The 12,928-nt window shown below is 40.6% G+C and overlaps 1 protein-coding gene across 1 annotated transcript in view; it reads right to left on the reverse strand.

Annotated features, from left to right (window-relative positions):
• The window catches only part of NETO2 (neuropilin (NRP) and tolloid (TLL)-like 2), a gene marked incomplete at its 5' end in the record, with an annotated part of 43,445 nt that extends 38,215 nt beyond the window's left edge, over window positions 1-5,230 (reverse strand). The window contains 4 exons of the mRNA XM_012730449.1: window positions 2,231-2,479; window positions 3,048-3,188; window positions 4,786-4,842; window positions 5,185-5,230. Coding sequence (XP_012585903.1) covers window positions 2,231-2,479; window positions 3,048-3,188; window positions 4,786-4,842; window positions 5,185-5,230 — 493 coding nt within the window. The remainder of the gene's footprint in view (window positions 1-2,230; window positions 2,480-3,047; window positions 3,189-4,785; window positions 4,843-5,184) is intronic.
• Between the last annotated feature and the right edge of the window lie 7,698 nt (window positions 5,231-12,928).

Genomic DNA, 12,928 nt, shown 5'->3' on the forward strand with positions numbered 1-12,928 from the left:
TCTAGTGAAGCCTCTCACTGCCCCTGAGCCTCTGGCCTGTACCCAGTTCTGTATGCACAAATAAATAAATCTTTAAAAAAAATTACTTTTATTGTAGTAAAATAATAGTTACCCTTTGGGCCATTTTAAGTGTGCAATTAACTTGCATTAAAATGCATCCACAATGCTGTGGAATTATCACCATCATCTATTTAAGCAGAAATTAAAAGGATAAAATTTTAATAGGGCCCAGCAATTGTATTCCTCTATATTTATCCTAGTGAGTTAAAAACTTGCCCATACAAAAATTTGCATGTGAATGTTTATACATAGGCTTATTCATAATTGCTAAAACTTGGAACCTTAAATGTTTACATTAGGTAAAAAAGCCAGTATGACAAGGCCACCCACTATGTGACTCCAAAGAGCAAGACTAAAGACGATAAAAACTCAGTGGTTTCCAGGGGTGTAAGGTGGCAGGGACAACTTGGTAGGGGCCTAGAGGATTTTTAGGGCAATGGAAACAATCTGAATTACACGAGAGTGGTGGGGACACCTCATTAAACATTTGTCCAAACACAGAATGAGTAACACAAAAGAATAAGCCCCCCTGTTGCTGCAGGCGTGGGCAACAGCCACATGTCAGAGGGTCACTGTTTGAGATGAGTGTGCTACCCTGCTGCAGAATGTCTGTGCTCATCACAGGCAACGCTAAGTCCTTTGCTCAGTTTTGCTGTGAACTTAACCTGTTCTAAAAAATAAAATCTGTAAATTTTGCTTTTTGAAAATGTTTTTCTTCTGACATCGACAAGATAAATACAGAGGCAACACTTAAAAATTACCCCAACAGGGAAACCTGCAGGGATTACAATTGAGATGGCAAAAAAAAAAGTACAAAATGATGTAAAAATAAACTGTTATAAAATTAAAAAAAAATTGCCCCAACAGGTTTACTAATAGGGAAAAACAGTTTACAGTTGTTTAGGTAAAAAAGCAGGTGGTACAGCTGCATGTACAGCATGAATTTGGTTGTGTGACACAAACAAGGAAAATTCAGAAAGCATCTGAAGGCATTCACACCAGATTGTTCATTCTGGTTTTTATATGCAGGGTGGTAAGATTATGGATTTTTTTTTCACTTGGATATGTTTTAACTTCTTTCAGTTAAGAAATTCCCTGCATACAAAAATATTAACAGCAAAAAGAATGTATAATTGTTACACTGTTAATTTTTTATTTTGTGACTTTGTAAACTCTTTGAAGAGTAGCAATTTGTGTTACTTTGTGTTTTTTTAGGAGCTTTGTAGACTTTCAGTTCTAAGTACAACAGGCAAAGTAGACTGAATAAGGCTCCCTGTCACCCCCATGTAAAATGTTTGTACCCTAATTCTCAGCCTATGAATTTTACCTTGCATGGCAATTGTTACATGGCAAAGGATGAGATGGAATGAAGGACGGTGAGGAGAGAAGGGGGTGTAAAGATGGAGACAGAGCTGGAGTGAAGGGAGTGTAAAGATGGAGACAGAGCTGGGCAGCAAGCCCAGAAGACTGGAGCAGGAGCAGAAGTTAAAGAGGCAGGAGGGCTTCTCCCCTGACTTTCTAGGCACACAGAGGCCCACTGGATTTTGCACCTTTGGCCTCTAGAACTTTGAGGGAATGTTTCTGTCATTTCAGCGACCAATGTGTCATATTTAGTTTTAGCAACCTCTGGAAAGTCACCCAGAAGGCATTCTACTTTACCAATAGCAACCCACAATTCTGTACTGCTGTTTTACAGTTTAGGTGGCAGAGAAAAGGTTCAAGCCCAGAACTCTGCCTCCAGCATAGAGCAGCACTTGCTCACTATTTTACAGAGATTATTTAGTCCAATGAGCAGTTAATCTAACAAGTCCAATGGAAACACCTGGCAATATAACATTGGAGGTGATTCCAATATTAACATTGGATGTGATTAGAACATAAGACAATTTGCTGAATTTTCAAAAATAGATTGATTTTGATGTTTCTGGCCTTCACATATACTCTAAAACTTAAATCTATCTCAGAAAAAATGTGATACCATCTATGTTTTAAAATTTAAATAATCTAGTTCTGTTTCCACATTTTATTTATTCATGGGCTGATATTCCTTGCACCTTACTAATTTCCTTAATGCCTTGATTTGCTTAACTCAACAAAAGTATCTCTTATTTTAAACTTAAGATTCTAAGGCCAGAATAAGAACTAACCACTGAGAAGATAACTTTGTTACCTGGAATAAATGAGTATTTAGCTCGAAATCCCAGTCCTTCAAGTTCTTCATCAGAACTAAACTTAATCCACATGAATCTTCCTGTTGACCTAATTAATGGAGGGCTTTTTACACCGCAGTAGCGATCTATAAGTGGAGAGAAACCAAATGGCCCATCTCGAACTTCCAAGTGATCAAACCGACACTCAAATGAAGGTTCTATATAATAATGTTCATCAAAGGTCAACTCTATTCTTTGACGAGGAGCGGCTGGAAAATAAGAATAAGTCAATCAGGACACTATGAACAAGAAAAAATATAAAAATGCTGACATTAAATGAGAAAAGCAACAAGTGCTTTGCTTTGTAGGTGAGAACTGTAACAAGAACTGTCTTCTGTAGTTAAAAATAAATGTTATGTTTTATGTCAGTGACACCACTACTCTGTAGAACTATTATACTCTTTCCATTTGGCATGTGCTATTTGTTAAGTGTACTGATTATCATTCAAGAGTAACTGATTATCATTCAAGAGTCCTGAGGCTAATGCTTAGTTCAAAAGACACAATATACCACAATGAAGCCTAGTGAGAGATGCCAGAAAGTTCCTTATTGCATCTAGTGGGATTATTATATTTCAGGGGATATATAATTCTTGTAAACATTTAACTATCATTTTGTGAATATATTCTGCTTTCAGAAGAATGTAAAACTACTAGACTATAAATACATGCTTTGTCCAAACTGGTTTAAACAGGGTATTTAGTTTTCAACAAGTGTATTCAGTTTTACAATAAAGTAAAAATTCATCAATAGAAAGACACAAATGGGTCAAATACCTTCCAAAATGTAGATACACTCCTTGTTTGGTGGATATGAGTCAGGGTAATTTGGTGAAGCAAAATGACCTCCATTGCTAGTTCGAACCCAAATGCCACACTGGGTTGTAGGAATGTGTTTGACTCCAATATTCTGTCCATCTTAGGGATACACAACATTTAATATGTTAATGTAGTAACAGAGTATAGCATTCTCTTTCACCCAAAATTTCCCCAAATAAGCGCCCACTTTATGTTACATGTACGTGTAAATACATATTTGAGTAAACACATGAATACACATGTGAATCATGACTTTGCGAGAACCACTTTCACAATAAACTGAATATGGAAATGACAGTAAGGTTAAGATAGCAATGCTGTGCTTGCTGGACGTACTTTCTGCTAGAGGACAGGTTAGTCAGGTAAGAGAGTAGGGAAGTCAAATGTTTAGATTGTACAAGGGCAAAACCATGAATAATATGTAAATTAGAAACCACTATGAAATTCAGAATCCCAAGACTTTACCTCTGTATGGTACTTCTGTGTTTAATTCGATAGTAAGTCAAATAAAATCCAAAGACTGAACACAAGCAGTTAGTACTGCTCCTTTCTCAAATGCCACATGACAACGGTAAATGATTTTTTTTAGGACAAACACACAATAGTAACAATTAGCATTTTAGGTTTCTCTGGAAGTCCAGGTAATCGTGTCGGTGCTTAACTTGGCTAGAAGTCTATTGGTTAAAAGTATATTTAGAATCTATTTGGTGTCCAATATCCTCCCCTGCTCTACAAATTTAGGTAGCTGCTGTCATATCACCAGTTAGAAAACTGGAGGTTTTCTCCTTTGAAGACAGGGTCATGTCAGGCACAAGCTGAGAACAGGGAGCGCAGGTGAGTGTCCACTGAGGGGCCCCTCCAGACTTCTTCCCTGCTGCCTTGCCCAAAGGCCTCTTAGCCAGATGGAGAGCTTCCAGACAGGAAAGAGAAAGATTCTTCTCTAGGGAATCTAATGAGCCCAGAAAAAAAGACCCAAGAAAGCCAATTCTGGGCTCGCAAAGCTAGACGACTCTCCAGAGAGGGCCACAGTAACAAGACGTGTCTACACTGCACAGGGCCCAGACTCTCATACATGAGCAGACATACAAGGATCACTGGACACTTGGAGAAAGCCTCTAATACAAAACCAGCAACAGAAACAAGCAGCCACTGTGAGAAAATGGTCTACATAAGAAATATACTAAAAAATAAAAAACTGAACAGACAAGAAAAAAGGGGAAGAAACATCTCTGAAACTGAGAATTTTTTGTACTGAAAAGCTCAATGAGCACCTTAGGCTAAATCCTGAACACTGCTGTCACCAGAATTCTGACAGCGCTGTGCTGCGGGGTGGATAGAAAGTGGAGCATGCAGAGTTGGGGTTGGAGGGCAGGTGCATGAAAGCGTTAAATCATCATCTGCCATGGTGGGGAATCGTATCTAACACCTAAAACTGAAATAATTAAGAAGTAGCACATTTAATTTTGGGGCATAATCCATAGTGTGGTAGGGGCTACAAATGAGGCAGCTTTTAAACTTCACCAGGGCAAGACTATGCCAATTTAGTCTAAGTAACTACAGCTGAATCAGTTAAACTGAGGCTGACAGAAAGCCTCAGCTCACTGGAATCCCCCGGAGGGTTGGAGAAACAGTGTTCAGGGTTGCAATCCTTTCACATGAACTCTCCACTAGTCTGCTACCCCTGCATGTCCCTTACCTTGGGTCTTCTGGGCCACAGCAATCCCTTCTACCACGAGTATGGTTATTAACAACACTAGAGAAATAACAGGAGAGAGGTTAAATTGAATCTATGTTACATTTTACTAAGTTTATAAGGAAAATTGGATGACATAAAGGTTCACTAAAATCACTATTTGTCACTAACATTCATTCTCAAAACTTTTAAGGTTTAACTGTTAGATTCTCATTTACTGTTTGATATAAACAAACAAGAAAACACATAAACTAGCATTGTATCTTTTATACAAACACTCAGCACAGTATTCAAATTATTTTTCAATTTATGATGGACTAAAAAACTTTTTTGGGGAAAAAAAAAAACTTCGCTGGCCCTAATTATTCCTGTGTCTACTGCACTCTACCTCAAAGAGTTTACCTGCATTACGACCAGCTCCACAATGTATAGGCCAAGACGGTCCATGTTAGAGCATCCATAGTAAAGAATCCACAATAAAGTCAGAAGTGAGGGGCAGCAGTCTCCTAGAAGGCCACTCGGGACACTTCAGTTGTACTACGCTGAGTGTCCTGTGTTGGAACCACTCGCACATCTAAAAAATGAAGCTTTTATTTTGAGTTGAACACTTCTGAGTCTTAATCAACAGCATTTTGAGTTGTTTTGTGTAGGTGTTTTGAAGATCCTTTTAAAGATTTTCTTTTTATGAATGGTGCATTGACATCCTTCACATCCCTTTTCAATAGAAACTGCAGGACCAGCCCGCGCCAAACTCTGGTGTGAACTGGAACTTATTCATTCACGCCATAAGCATTTACATAGTACCTACTGGAGAGGACACATGGAGAATACAAAGATGTGGGGAGAGAGTTAAGCATCTGGACTTGGGAGTTCGTGGATACATGTATAGCTTACTTGCTCGTTATATGGGAAGTTACACTAGTACCACTGTCCTCTTAAGACTGTTGTGAGGTTAAACTGAGATGATACAAATGGCATATTTTATGAGCGATGCACCCTGTAAATGGCAGACATGGACTAACTGCCCTCTTATGAAGTTAATCTGTTACAAACTATAATACATGTTGAAAAAGATTTTAACAGAGGTTAAAAAGCATAAGGGAAGCAGTTAACAGAAAACTTCAGAAGGTATATTCCAGCTGGATCTTTCAGGATGTCAACTCAAAGAGAAAGAAATATCACAGACAAAAAAGCATGGAAAGATAAGCACTTATCTGTTGGAAGTGTAAATGATCTCTGTATAAAATAGGTTTTACTGGGGCCTAGCATGTTTAACATGTGGAGGGGAACAGGCATTATCAGGCTACAAACAGTGAGATCAGACCTGACTGCAGAAAGTCTGCGTGGCCATGTAAAGAGTTTGGGCTTTTGACTATACTAAGAAACCACTGTAGGTTTGTGACCTTACCCATCTGTGTTTCAGGCCAGCAGTCCTCATGGCTTAAAAAGAGAAGGTCGCTTAGGAAGCAAAAATGTAAGGTCTTTGAAGCAGAACAGTGGTAGTGGAAATGGAACGAAGGTGGGAGTTGTAACATGATTCCCACGTACAGTCAACTGCAACAGGTAATGTACAGGATGTCAGGGCCAAGGGAGATGGCAGCCTCGGCAGAGCAAGACAATTAAGTGACGCAGAGGGACACTGCACTGCCTGCCTTCAGCATGCTGTCCGTGTTCACTACCACTGTCTCCAGTGTGTAAAGGGAGCTCCTGCTATTGACTGGTTTACACTTTAGAATCTAAGCATCTGGTGCTTCACCTCTGGTTTTGGGGATCCTTGATGACCACTGTCAATTCTCAACATTGATTTCACCTTTCTTGGTGATAGCAATGTTGGCGATGTGATGTTACGATGGAACAGTCCTTCCTTCAAACTCCCCTTCTTTTTGCTGGATCACAGTCAGACATGCTCCTTTTTAAAAACAGGGGACTTAAGGTCCAAGAGAAAACCTAGAGTACTAATCTCTCGGAGTACAGCAGGTAACACTTCCATTTATATCAATGTATCTTTGAGAGGACACTATCTGCCATGATATCATGTTCAGACCATACACAACCGATAGATCACAATGCTTGGGGCAGTTGCCTTTGACCACAGCAAAGCAGTTGACCAGTTTCCATATTTATAATTCACATATAAGAAACAATGCACAAGCAGCACAAGTCCAGGTGTACAGGAGACTAGGACATCTCCAAACTGACCAGGAGGGCAGCAGTGAAACAATGGCAACTGAGCCAGGAAAACAGGATAAAATGACCGATAAAATCTGGCTGCGTGTAATAACTGACATGTGAAATGCACACAGAATACACACCCAAGATAATCATAGAAAAAGAAAATTACAAGGCTAAACGAACCCATTATACATGTTTTCTACTTTATATAGAGAGTTGCTCACAATTTTCTTTCTTTCCAAATGCTAAAAATTATTCCCAACTCAATTAGCTACAGGAGCTGTACTGCTGACTATAAAATGCTCCATAGTGAAGAGGGCAGCCCTGCGCAGCCATCAGGGAATATCTAGTGGCTGTTTTTACTAGTAATCAACCCAAATTTTATAGGTGATAAATTGATGTCATGATAAAGTAGTTTCCTCTGAGTTGTGTAACAGGTTCTTGTAAATCATGTTCTAATCAGGCTGAGAGACTGAAGCGAACTGGAGCGCGTCGGCCGAAGCTGGAGTAACCCAGCACAGGATGAGGGGTGCGGGGCTCTGCTCTTTGGCTCATCCTCTCCGTTGCTTAGTCCTCTAAGTGGAAGGGGCCATAATTTGTCAAATCCAGGTGCTTTGAATTCCAAGAAAATATATGCAGGAAGGTATTCATTATTTAAGGTAGAAATTAAAGTCAAAATAAAAATTCTAAACTCTAACTATACAGTTTGGTTACGCAGAGGGAAACTCGCGACTTTATGCTTCTTGGAGAAGGCAGTGCCCACCACTGGTGTCCAGACTTGGGGCCTGGAGTTTAGTCTAAGTCTTGAAATAACCTACATATAAACCTGACTTTAAAGACACAGACACATGATATTCAAGATATAAAATATTAACTCTCAAGCTATTCCTTTTAGTTCACCTCCTACCTCCCTGAATCACTGTCCTATCAGCTGTAGGCAAAGAGTCTTGGGCCCAAGCCTTTTAGCTAACAGCCCTATTTTCCATGGCAAAAATCAAGGTCAGGCTTATTCTTGTCACTCTCTGAATAGAGGCTAGCCTAGTCAGTGCAATTAATATTGGAATGAAGACAAAACTCCTATTTATAGATGATATTGTTTAAATCCTGTAAGTCCCAAGAGACTCAGTTGGAAAATTAGACCTATTATAGCCACCATTAGAGTTGGCAAGAATGAAGAAATGGCAAAGGCATTCCTTCTTTTAAAAACACTGCCCAGGCCCTCCCTGGTGGTGCAGCGCATTAGACACAGCACTGTAAGCTCACCACAGCTGCTTCACTGTGAGTTCGATCCCTGGCCCCGGAGGTGACCCACGTGGCCCAGAAGACCTCTCCTGACCAGCCCGCTGCTCCCCTCAGCAGTGTACTTCCTCCATCTGCCTGTTCTGCTCCCCACTCTGTCTCTGGTGAATCCTCTCACTGCTCCTCTGGCTTGTACCCAGTTCTGTATGCACAAATAAATAAAAATCTTAAAAAAAAAAAAAGCAAATCACTAGTCCAGTATCTACAATGACCTCAAAATAAAAACCTTAAAGAACAGAAAGGAAATGTCACTTCCCAAGTTGCATACAAATGTAACCGACCAGACTTAAATTTAGTTCACATGGCTACATGTAAACCTAAAGAAAACTGCAAAATTCAGTTTTTATTTTGGGTGATTGTGAGTTTAGCTAAAATTCAGAGGATTACTGAAGGGTGAACATGGATGCCATGAAACAACTGTTTCTGCCCCAGTCTCCTAGAATCTATTCTGTACAAAGCAGCCAATGATCCTCTCAAAACAGAAATCAGATTACATAACAATCTTTCATAAAATCTTCCAACACAGTCCCATTACATTTAGACTAAATGCATAATCCTTACTGTGGCTTCAGAGGCCTGTGTGAGCTGGCACCCAGTCTTCTGATTGCAATCAATGGCTGCCCAGGTCTCCCATTACTTCCACACACTAAGCTAATTCTGACCTCAGGGACTAGTTTTCCTTCTGCTCAGAAACTCTCTGCATGACTGGTTGCTTCATCATTCAGACCTTGGGAGGTCTCCCTGATGTTTAAGGAAATGTACACTCCCCCCTTCATCCTGGCTTATGATATAAACAATACATTAATTATTAAATTACCTGGTCTTATTATCGGTCTCACTGCCCCTTGTTCATTATTTCTCTGTAGAAAGAAGGGTCTGATTCACTGCTGTATGTTGAGATTATCACAATAGAGCTCAATAAAAAAAGCATGATCCTGAGAATATCTTGCTTTATGACTACAACAGAGTAAGACAGTACTGCACTAACAAACCAACAAACACACTTTTGGTCAACAGTATCCATGGACTTTTCCATAGGAGCATAAATCAGGAGATGTGAATTGATTTTTCTTTCTTTTCAGGCACCCAGTCACTACTATTCTTCTCAAGGTGGCCGAATTTACCTTTGTGAGTAACTAAATGTACCTCTTTCTAAGCTTCCCTTGTTAAGCACCTCAGTGGAAAACAAAGTTTGTAACTACCATAAGAGGTCAGAAGACTAACCAATAACTGGTCTGTCCAGTTCACTATTTTTCTATAATGAAAACAGAATGCTGTTTCATCAGGGTCCACATATCACCCAAGGTGGGTAAGTTGCTTTCCAATAACTGTGTTCCAAAGAACATTTCACATTTAATCAAACTTAATTCAACTTATTAGATATGAAAGACAGATCTTGGGAACATAGGGATTACTCCAGTTTGCATGTGCTCATCACACTGCCAATCACCTTTACTAAAAAAAAAAAAAAAAGAAAAAGAAAAAGAAACTGTAGCAGAAGCACTTTCTCTTTCCTCTAGAATATGACAACCCCCTTGTTAGCCAGATGCTCCTGAGATAGCTGTTTTGTATGCTCTAATTATACAGTAGTCTTCTTTAGACATCCACAGCAAATACCATTAAATTGTAACATGACCAGGTCAAATTTTTAAAGAGTATTCGATATCTTCTTACCCACTGTGCATATTCAAACCAAAATGTTTAAATGTCATTTTGACTAGGAAGAACTGAACTCCCAGATCAGTAAACCCTGTAATTCTGCCAGCATTACAACAAATATGTCTGTTACAAAGTGTCAGTTTTTCAGCAATCACTTTGATTAGTAATTAAGAGGGTAAGGCCCTCATCAATTAGAACAACCTTTCTCTTAACCTGTTGTTTTGCTGTTTTTAAGTCCTCCCTCACAAAGGTTCCTTTGAGGAAGCTCCACAGTTAAGGAAAGTTTGGAAAACACTGAATAAAATCACCTCTTGGGAGTCTCCCTTCAACTCAAAGATTGCAAGTGCCTTAGGGGACACAGCAAATGATTCTGCAGAAGCATAAATTTAAAAATGATAGGAGATTGTGCTGAATGGTAGTAATCAAAGAAGAACTTGGATTGCTTAAATTTGTTAAAATTTTAGATATGAACTAAAATTGGACAGTAAGTGGCTTTGATTTGAACCTGCACAAGTATGTTTATGCAGGGAAAACCACATGTTTTCCAAAAGGTGAGTTTGGTCTTAAATTATAGATAAATCAGATTTCAGCTGATAATAATAAAGCCATTTAATGAAACTTTTCAACTGTCTGTGTTAAGCCATTTTCTCCATTTCCTTGGGGAAAGCTAAGAACTTCAGTTCTTTAACAAGGTTCAAAACCTCACTAGTTAAAGGGCTAGGTTTGCAGAACTACAGTTACTTCTGTATAGTTTCCTCTTTTTTTTTTTTTTTTTGCATGAAGCTTAAGAATGATGAACAGGAATTAAATTTCAGGTATGGTTTTTATAAAACAGTGCCAAGGACACTTGTGCACTGTTATATCATAAATTTGATCACAGTTTATGTAACTTTAAATATAACTTAGTCTAGTTGGAGTCTCCTGGATCAATTGTGCAGAATGAATCACCCCTATACTACTTTCATGGGGCCATGATGCTCACTTAACTTTGGCAGAAGGTAAATGAAATTTATCAAAAACTGAAGTGATCGGAAATTGTTGAAAGTGAACCACTCCATTTCAACAACACAGGAAATGTTTTAAAAGCCCAACAGTTATTCCTCTGTTTTCACTGCTGAAAGTAAAACAAAGAATCATTGGCATCTTACAGAAAATCACCTACCAAAAAGCTTACTTGCTCATTAAGTTGATTTGTTTTAGTAGAAACTGACCATAAGGTTCCAAACAAAGCTTTGGGAAGGTAATATCTATAATTATGCTAATGTTAAATAACTGCTTCTGATAAGAACCCCTTACACGTTGAAGCAATTCACTTTACAGAACCCTTAAGGGATACTTTTTCATGCCTTGGTGCACACACACCAGGAAATGGCAGTAATTTTTTAAAAGATAACTTAAAAAAATAATAATAGTTTATTTGTACATCATTTTGTGCCTTTTCCCATCTCAGTTGTAATCCCTGTGGGTTTCCCATCCCAAATCACCTGTGTGCTATCACCATAGTCCTGTGCACTTCTCCCCCTACCCCCTATTTTTGATCCCATTCCCCACTTCACTCCTTAAAATGTCTCTGGTATATAGTTGTTCGTTATTATTATTTTCTTGCCTCGTCTAAAAGGTAACTTTTTAAAACAAAAAAAAAATGCCATTTTTTGGTACAGATGAATACATTTGGATAAAAAGTCAAGTGATACAACTGGGCATGCAGTGAAAAGGAAATCTTCCCTTAACTGTGGTCTCCCCAAACCCCCTTCTCAGAACTAACTTTGATTAATATCTTCAAGCATCCCAGCTTAACTGCCCTGTATTTACAAGCAGAGAAACTTTTGGAAGACTCGACTTACTTGCTTTCTCTTCAAATAATAAGCTCAAGAAATCTTTAGCTTGTGCTTTAAAAATGCCCCCGCATATAAAAACAGTTTATTAAAGAAAAATGAAGCAGCCCTACATTGTTCTCGGGAAGCCCACCATCACGATCGCCCACTCCCGAAAGTACACTTGGGCACTTCCCCGGGTGGCCAGAGGGGGCGGTGTGCACCCGCGCACGGCAGGAGCCAGCGCCGCGCCCCGCCCGCCCGCCCGCCCGCAGGACCCGGAGCCCGGCCGCGCGCGCGGTTTCCCCAAGTTCCGCAGGTGAAGCTGTGCACCGCGCGGAGACACGGCCGGCGGCCGGCGGCACGACTGCACAGTGACGCTCGTAACCCTGCCGCGTCCAGAGCTCGGGAGATTATGCGCGTTAAGGGGCACGATCAGAGACCCCGCCATGTGGTGTATTTTGGACAAGGAAAGCAAAATCTTCATCTCAGGAGCGGCAATAAATTAATCAGGAGCTACAGACGGGAACAGAATAGAATTAACCCCAGAGATTTAGATTTCAATGTAATGAGTCACTAGGAATTCATGGGGTAACCGAAATACTTACTCACAACCCAAAAGTCCTGGTTAGCCTAGAACGAAAATTTAAGTATACATGTAGTCAAGCATTCTAATTAAACGGCTAAAATCTCAGCCGTGAATTTAGAAATATCTGGGGAGCAGTTCATGTTGAGACGAAAAGCAGAATTATGCCGACTCTTCTCATAAAACCAGTTTGAGGAAGTGTAAACATGGAGCGGGAAGAGCACAGCACTTGCCGCGCCGCGCACACTGAGAGAAGAAAAGCAGCCACATCATCCATCCCCCCGGTACACAAACGCGGGTTCACAGGGCTACCCAGACCGCTAGTCGGTTCTCGGCGGGAGGCGGAGGGCGAAGCGAAGCCCCCCGCGGGGCAGCGCCCGGTCCCCAAGGACGGGAAGGTTCTCCACGCTCTCCGCGCGGGTGTCGGGGCAACTCTGCATCGCGGCGCCGACAGCCGCCCCGGGAACGCAGAGCTAGGACGGCCCATCCCGCAGCGAGCCCCGGGTCCGCTCCGAGCGGCGCGCACCTGCAGTTGACGGTTCGTTCCCCGCGCGAGACCCGCGGCCGCGACGCGGGCTCCAGCTGGAGGTCCGGGAGGCGCCAGCCGGGTAGGGTC

Source organism: Condylura cristata, unplaced genomic scaffold (genome assembly GCF_000260355.1).
Source record: "Condylura cristata isolate star-nosed mole 26May11 unplaced genomic scaffold, ConCri1.0 scaffold00028, whole genome shotgun sequence".
NCBI lineage: Eukaryota > Metazoa > Chordata > Mammalia > Eulipotyphla > Talpidae > Condylura > Condylura cristata.